The sequence below is a fragment of the Eptatretus burgeri genome, chromosome 15 (genome assembly GCF_056783735.1).
Source record: "Eptatretus burgeri isolate ZD-2024b chromosome 15, Ebu_testis_v1, whole genome shotgun sequence".
Taxonomy (NCBI): Eukaryota; Metazoa; Chordata; class Myxini; order Myxiniformes; family Myxinidae; genus Eptatretus; species Eptatretus burgeri.
In genome coordinates, this window is record NC_140975.1 from 55,173,315 (window position 1) to 55,181,693 (window position 8,379).

At 45.7% G+C, this 8,379-nt stretch overlaps 1 protein-coding gene across 5 annotated transcripts in view; it reads left to right on the top strand.

Moving 5' to 3' along the window:
• Nucleotides 1–8,140, top strand: part of LOC147012207 (galactoside alpha-(1,2)-fucosyltransferase 2-like) — a 50,704-nt gene extending 42,564 nt beyond the window's left edge. For all 5 annotated transcript variants that reach the window (XM_085856044.1, XM_085856041.1, XM_085856043.1 and 2 more), the window contains exon 3: nt 5,257–8,140. In XM_085856044.1, coding sequence (XP_085712170.1) covers nt 5,257–6,170 — 914 coding nt within the window. In that variant the 3' untranslated portion in view covers nt 6,171–8,140. The remainder of the gene's footprint in view (nt 1–5,256) is intronic.
• Nucleotides 8,141–8,379: the final 239 nt, after the last annotated feature.

The window sequence follows — 8,379 nt, forward strand, 5'->3', positions numbered from 1 at the left end:
TGTGGTTGTGGTTGTGGTCAGCATCCGCCGTGGTCGGCTGCTTTGTACTTCTGATGTTTAAGTTAAATGTTGTGTTTGGTGTTTTGCATATCCCATATATTGTGCTTTGTGCATAACCTTACCTCTGTGTAATTGACTGCTTTAAATGCGGACCTTGTGGTATCTTCAGGCTGGTCGTATTTGCTGTTGATAGTTTAACGTGATGATCGCAGGTCATAGCCTACTGTATATTATTTGAAAGTGCACTGATTCCGGTGCCAACCTCCCCCAGTTTCGTCATTGTATATCTGGTATATTAATTTTCTAATGCCAATTCTTGACAACACCTTGTATAAGTGCACCTGAATTGGTGCCAATCGTCAAATCATTGAATATCTGCATTGTGAATGTGCCTGTTTGTTGCGGCTCTCCTGCATTCGAATAATTTTAGAAAAAAATATTTTTTAATTTAAAATTAGAAATTTTAAATTAGAAAAAATTGTTTGGCCATTAGAAAAAAGGCCAAAAACATCGGAACACATTAAATCTAGCTGAGATCAATTTGGGTAGTATGCGACGGCAACCTCAGTATAGATGCGTCAATGCTGCATGAATACAATAGCATGAATACAATAGCAATACCGGGTTATCAAAAAATTAAATATTATAATTGTTGTCCCCCTTAATACTGAGCCCTGGCGATGGGCCTGGACCCGGGGGTGCCGTAGTTTGAGTTCGGCAGATGGGCATCCCTGCCAATTGAGCCACGCTGCCCAGCCACGAAATTGTGCAAGAGCACGAGAGAAAATTTGTGGGCCGAGCCCAAATTAATAACGGACACCAACACAGGCGACGCGAATCATGGTTGCTAGAACCGATAGTTTAAAGAGATAGGCATGTTGAAAAGCCCCGGGAATAGATTAAAGTTTAATAAAATGCTAGGATAGATAGGAAGCGTGTACCCATTCGCACCATCCATCCCTTCGCTGTTCATAGGCCGCTGGACTCATCTTGGGAAATTGCGAAAATCTGAGGGAGTTATTCTGAGGCTGCATTGGGCCTCGAGACAGATTCACTTTTCTCTTCCTCAATCCCCTCAAACAGGGATCTTAGGGATTGGGGATAGACAGTTTTGACAGGTTAGCCGAGCAAGGACAATAAAGGGGGCGAGGGACATACGTAATTATAAAATAAAATAAAAAGAGATAAAATAAAATAAATAAATCTAAATTTCGTTGTTGTTTTGTTGTTGCAAACTAATGGGGTGGGTATGAACCAAGACAAGCAAAGACGATTGGTTGGGGGGAGACGGTAGGGTAGGTCCAAGCCCGTTTTTAGACCGGCTGGTGCCACCGCACTCCCTCCACAACCTCACGAGGCCGGCCAGCTTCATGTGCCGACCTGTCGCGCCTTACCTGGTCTGCATTTGCCATGCTTTGCCTTGCCTACATACCTGCCTTTGTTTGCATTGTCATTCACAACCTTCACCATGTGCCCCAAGACCATCTCTGAAAGTGTTTTGCAAGGACTGCCCTGCAGGCAGCCGCATTACCGAGGACTGCATTCGAGCAGCCCGGATATCTCCTTGTTGTTGCATGAAGACCAGTTCAAATGGACCGGGGACTGCTTTGAGTAGCCCGGTGATCTTGTTGCATAAAAGCCAGTTCAAATAGCCTGTGAGACAACGTATGGTCTGCCGTGTTAGCGTGAGTTGCCTCCAGCAGCCAGAAACAAAAAAATAATAATAAAGAAGAACTCAAGGACAAACAAGGGAGCTTTGACGGTCCGAAAGACATCCGACCATTGATGCCTGCTGCTCACTCACCCGCCAATGCTAACTTTACTGTGTATTCTCTCCTCAAGTCACAGGTCCTGAACCATGCATGGTAGTGTAAATATTACGACTGTACATAATTTTAGCCCACCTGTTGTTTGTTTAGCGCCGGCAATGTAGTTAAGTTGTCCGAGAGAGTGCTAGTTTAGTTACGCAACGCACTAGGTTATTTTTTTGGGGACATGTATTCAAATGTCGAACACAGCGGTCCGTAGGTAAAACGTACTTGGGGAAAACCTACACCTACATGCCACACGGAAATTGATGACTCGGGTCGAGTCTATAAAAAAGGGGAGGTAGTGTTACGAATCTGGAAACCATGCGCACTCAACATTCAGGTCCCAAAGTTAGTTATGCCTGTAAGTATGTGTGCAGTCCGGACCCCATCCTTTTGTTTATCGGGAGGATTAAATGTGTGCGTTGTGACATCTTCAGTTAGGTTTTACATCCAATGAACCCTCCAACAAGCGATCTCACAACCAACAACCCATCTGCATGACCCAACCTGCCGATAACGAGTCATCACCACCCTTTGGCTGCTCGTACCTTGACTTGCCGAGAGGGGGGGGCCTCGCGGTTCCAGTATGGCTTTTTCAGCGTTGACCCTGTTACTCTTCACGAGAGAAGCCACGTGGAGAAAATGGGGTCTCCGAACAGGGGCCATGGCTCCGCCCCGGGAGGGTGCTACCGTGGGCCAATGGGGGATGGACAGCGAGATGATTCTTGCCAAGGCCCCTCCCCGTGTGGGAGGAGAGATATATCCCTGAGCAGACTTGTGTTGTCGGTTGTCATTGGCGTTGGCGCTGGGAGATCTCAAATACTTGAGTGGTTGCAAGTTGGTTGATGGTGGTGCGGCTGGAGAGTGAGTGGGCCAGCCTGTTCATGGAACCTTAGTGGGTCCCGTCCGCGACCCTGATCTCAGCCAGGCAGCTCCGATTGCTCCACACGGCTGCCACCACAAGCCACGAGTCCCACGCGTGCGGCTGGGACCTTCGACGACCCACAGGTGCCCAACCGAACTCTAACCACCAGCTCGTCTCTCTCATCGGCTCGAGTGTCCAATAAAAACTCCGGGGGTTCTTTTCTTTGTGTGTGTGTGTGTGACTGCGTGTGGGCCCATGTATAAGTAGAATTGTTTAAGTGTTTATTTCATCATTGTAAATACTGCATTGCATATTCGCGATAAGTCTCGCCTCTTCTGTCTTTTGATTTTATTGTAAATAAATTATGACAAATGTTCCCAGCTCGTTTCCGTCCTTTCTTTTTTTGGTCCAGCATGGTCTGAGTTCAGACATGGTTTCATCCCCGATAATCCGTTAATCCTTTACTTTAGCGCTGCTAAAGGCACGGCTTTAGCAGTTTCCGCTCGGCTGCAACCGAGCCGGAGTTGGTAGTCACTAGTTGGAACTCTACCGCAGTCGGTAGAGTGACCCAGTTCGAGGAAGACGTGCCGAGGGCATGAATCCCCGGTAGCCAAGACTGCGTGGTTATTTAGGTATATTGGGATCTTGACAATTAACCCTAAGCCACGCGGTCGAGATATTGGCATTTCACGGTCGATTAATCGACCCGCCGACTTCGGGGTTATCCGGAGCGACGGCCTATAATTCCGTGGAGTCTGGTGGAGACGACGTAATTTTCCCCACCTAACAGTCGTTATTGCCACCGGCCCCTGGCCCACAACAATATATATAACAATAATCAGTTTACCTAATTAACCATGCGGTTTCGACTACTGGAGAACCACGCCCTTGGTACGCCTTGCCCGAACCAGATCACTCTACCAACTATGGTAGATTACCAACTACTAACTCTGGATCTGATGCCTTCGAGCGGAACTTCCAAGGATGTACCGGCTGGAATGAACAGATTATTGGGGATAAAGACCCGGGTAAACTTAGATCCGAACCATGCTGGACCAATGAAGGAAAAGACAAAAACGAACTGGGAACATTTCTACCCTGATTTATTTACACTATACGAGGGAAAATATGTGGTACAGGAACAGGTTTATTGGTGTGTTGTGCAGGGGACAGAAGAGAGATGTAGTGTGACAATTTTACAGCAACTTACAAAAGAGGACACAGAGCAGACTTGTCGTGAGAATAATACAGGCAAGAATTACAGTAATCAAAAACTTAAACAGTTTTTACTTAATAGACAGGTGCCACACACTCGGACAAAATAAACCCAGTTGAATGGCAAAGGATTTTTGCAGCCACGGAGGGAGGGAGCTGAAGTCGAAATTCTTTTGGTACCTGAACGTTCCGAGGGAAGGGATGCTCCATGGTGCAGCACCCGACAGAGGTCGTGCAGTTCGGCCCACAGCCGCACATGTGGAGACCGTGTCTGCAAAGGAGCCCGGGTGGAGAGCACGGAGTCCAAGGTATGAATGGGGCTGCAGACAGGAGCAGGACCCGACCGAGGCCTGGGCGAGGTGTTTTCAGCTCTCTCACAACCAACCAACCAACGAATGAATGAACGAACTTTCAAATCCAACCAGCAAACCTCTTCCTCCCTCAACCAACAACAAACTCTCCGACTCTCTCACGACCAACCAACGAACTCTCCGACTCTCTCACTACCAACCAACGAACTCTCCGACTCTCTCACTACCAACTAACGAACTCTCCGACTCTCTCACCCACTCTGAGGATGGTGTTGTAATTTATAGATCCCCAAGGTCAGGGAGGGACCTTGGCAAAGCCGACGTCATCGTCCATCCTGATTGGACAGTGCCTTCATGGGGTCCGCCCTTTCTGAGCGGGATTTCGGCCAGGCCGGGAAAGCCCGCCCACCCCACACGTGTCTGGACCCATCAAGAAGGAATTGGAACGTTTGGGGAAGCCGAGGAGCTGGAACAGCGAACGCGAAGATTTTGCCTCGAGAAACGAGCCTCCGGAGACAGCAGATGGACAATGGTGAGCTGTGAGCAGTGAACCAAGGGCTGCAATCCGAAGGTACCGTGGATCATAATGGAGGGATATAATGATTTATTAATCTAACTAAAAAAACATCGCAACGCACCCCAGTGTCTTCCCACTACACACAAGGTAGGGATCTATCTACACATATACTTATGGCATAACTAACTTCGGGACGACTGTATGCTTGTATGCATACGGTTCCTAGAACCGTAACAATATCAACAAAATAACTCCAATAATTACCAAAAACTATTTAGCAACACAATTCTGGAACAGGTGTACTCACCTTTAGAAGAAAGCCCCTCACAGCAGAGAAGAGAGTATCTGACTGTGGAGGAACCTGGAACATTTTGAATGAATAGCAATTAATTCTTCACCCTGTCTCAGAAAACCAATATCATATTTTCCTGCCTCACAAGCACCTCATTAATTTTGTAAGTATGAAGAGTGATTTACTGCAGTTCTGTACAAATAGTCCCTGTTTTTTAATCTCACAGTTCGCGTGTGTCCTTTCAGTGTCATGGCATGGAAATACGAGCTCGCCAACTTCCATGCTGCACCCACTGCCTGGAGTGTGGATTTCTTCAACAAATGGACGCCTTGGAAACCAGATGGGTGCATACGCAGCACTTTTTGGACTTGCACGAATGAATGGACGCAAAGCATATCTGTCAATGAATTCAGCCAATAATCTGGGAGCCATTTTTCAGCTGACGCTGCCTCCTTTGCCAGCGGGTGAAAACAAAGATTTTCAGAATTTCCGGCTCCATGACTGGATGGAGGAATCGTATGAACATATTTCCCTGATGCGTGTTCATTTCACAGGGTATCCAAACTCCTGGACATTCTATGACCGCTACCGTGATGCTATTCGTCGGGAATTCACATTTCGCCCAATGATTCGTGAAGTAGCAGACACGTTCCTCAGGAGTGTTGCAGCGAAAAGCACGAGTCAACTCCCAGGAGCTAATATAACCTTTGTGGGAGTACATGTACGAAGAGGAGACTATGTGAGGGTTATGCCAAACGTATGGAAAGGTGTAGTAGCAGATGCACAGTACGTCATCGAGGCCATGAATGTCATGCGTGGATCCTACCCCGACTCCGTGTTTGTGGTTGCGAGTGATGATGTGAAGTGGTGTCGTCAAAATATTAACATAACACGAGGAGATGTGTACTTTGTAGCTGATGGCATACCTCACGCGAGCCCACAACAGGACCTTGCAGTTTTAGCGGCATGTAATCATACCATAATGACAATTGGAACTTTTGGGTTTTGGGCTGGGTACCTAGCAGGTGGTGATGTCATATACCTGGACAAATATGTCCTGCCAAATTCACCATTTTTGAAAGTTTTTCGGTATGAAGCTTTTTACCTCCCTTATTGGAAAGGTATCCCAGCCGATTTGTCACCTCTCAAAAATGGATAAGGTATTGCATGTTCAGGTTCTTGTGATGACCAAATGAACTTGAGTAAACGCCTCTGTTTGTTTATTTTTAATACAAGGACAAGCCTTATGGAAGAGCAAGGTTTAACTAACAATGGCAGCAATGAGATCATTGAGTTCCTTAAAGTTTGACAGGTGTCTAATTTGGGTGTGGGGAGGAATGAGGGGCAGGAGAAGATGCATATGGTGGACAAGATGGATACAGAAGGAAACAGCTTTGCATCACAACGTGTGCCATCCGTCGGATGAGTGAGTGGATGTTAAAGATCCCATGGTGTCCTTCATGAAGAGTAGGCAAGCTATTATGGGCATCCTAAATAAACACCTAATTTTTGCTCTGACCTTCAAAAGGACATGGCAACAGTGGCACATTAGAGAAAAAAAAAGCACTATGATCACTTATCAGCTTTACGCTAACTTGCCGAACCAGTTGAGTGAGGCTGTCATGCCACAATTTTGCATTTGGTTTCACCATGGAGTAAGGTAGTATTGTATATGGAGGGATGGCGCAAGAAAAAAAGACTTGTCCGCCCATTCAAATGTGTACACAATGATAGGCTGAAAAGGTACAATAGGGTGAAGTCATAAGTATTTAAAAGCCATACAACTTATTCTCGAACGTTTTTACAACTGATAAGAATGAAAAATATGCCTGGATGCATCATGGAAAGTACCAAATGGAGAGATTGCAAAATTGGCGATTTGTTCATCCGAATTTTTTCAAATGATACATCACAAAAGAACACCAAAGTGTGACGTCATGTTGGCATGACAACGCCTGGTCTGGTTTTACAATGTCCTAGAATATATGGCTGCGGTAGCTTTGTGACAATGGTGCAGTGTTTTGCTCCACATTGTAATCGCCAATTGGAGAATCATACCTGCAGCTTTTATCGTTTTCCAAAGGAACCAAGTTTTAAGCAGCCATGGGTTGAACAAATAAGGTGATTTATCGCCGATACTTTTTGTCTTCCTTTTATTCCCTTTGTAAGGGGTGAGGTCCAACAGTTACAAGCTTCTGACCTGCTTTGCGCACGATACTCTCCTCTACTTCCCCCTGTCATTAGCCAACTCTCTCCACTCTCAAGCACCCCCATGTTATTGATATATCCCTCCTCACACAATCTTCGCATCTCAACCACGATGTACCTTGTTTCCTCCTACCTTGCTTCTTCAACATATCTGATCTTTGTACCATTCTCGCTTCCTCAATCCACACCAAGTGTCCAGCCTATCTTAGCAGGCATTTTTTTTTAAAACCAATCTTCCCATCAAGACACCGGAAAGGCAGGGGAAAACCACCTCCTGTAACCCTTGTCAATAAATTGCTCAGCAGGTGTTTTTTTTTCATTTGCACTAAATTTCGTTCTCACACCATTTGATAAGATAAACACCAAATCATCGTCGGAGATGTGCTCACGTCACTGATATTTCTTGCTTCATGAACGCAGTCAAAACTAGAAGGGAACTCGGTAGAGTGCATACCTCTGCCGTGTAATGCCTGATCCACGAGAACATATCGGGCCCAATACATTTTTAAAATATCATGCTATATCGTACTATATCGTTTTTGGCTCGATCTCTCAATGGTGAAGAATCACTGAAAAAAATAATTACATCTGGATCCGGATCTTCACCAACATCGATTCGATTCGTCCTCGTCACACACCGAACCTGTCCACAAAATTTCATCCGGATCCGTTGCACAACTTTTTGAGATATCCTGTGCACAGACAAACAGACAGAAATGGGTTAAAACATAACCTCCTTCATCTTCGGTGGTGGAAGTAATAAGTTAAGATATGGCCCTTTTTCGTAATGCACATGTGGATTTTCTCCTTTGTAATCTGTTAATATACCTCAACTTTAGTTTATCGGGGGATTTTCCGGTACGGGGTTTCCCGGAAGGGGTTTGAAGGTCGCGGTTTAATAAAGACTGACTGGACTTTGAATCCAAACATCTCGGATGTCTTTTCTTCAATGTTAAATTGGTGACCCCAATGCAATCCAAATGGATGGACAAGGAGTTGCAAGTGTGCAACCATTCAGCAGGAATGAACAGCCAGTTGTACCTTCCCAGATGCCCATCCAGCCTCATCAGTGGCAGCGGTTTTGATAAAGGTACAGTTACCTCCATTTTAACCTAATGACCCTCATCTGTGGTTTACGCAAGTGGAAGCCCAATTTGACA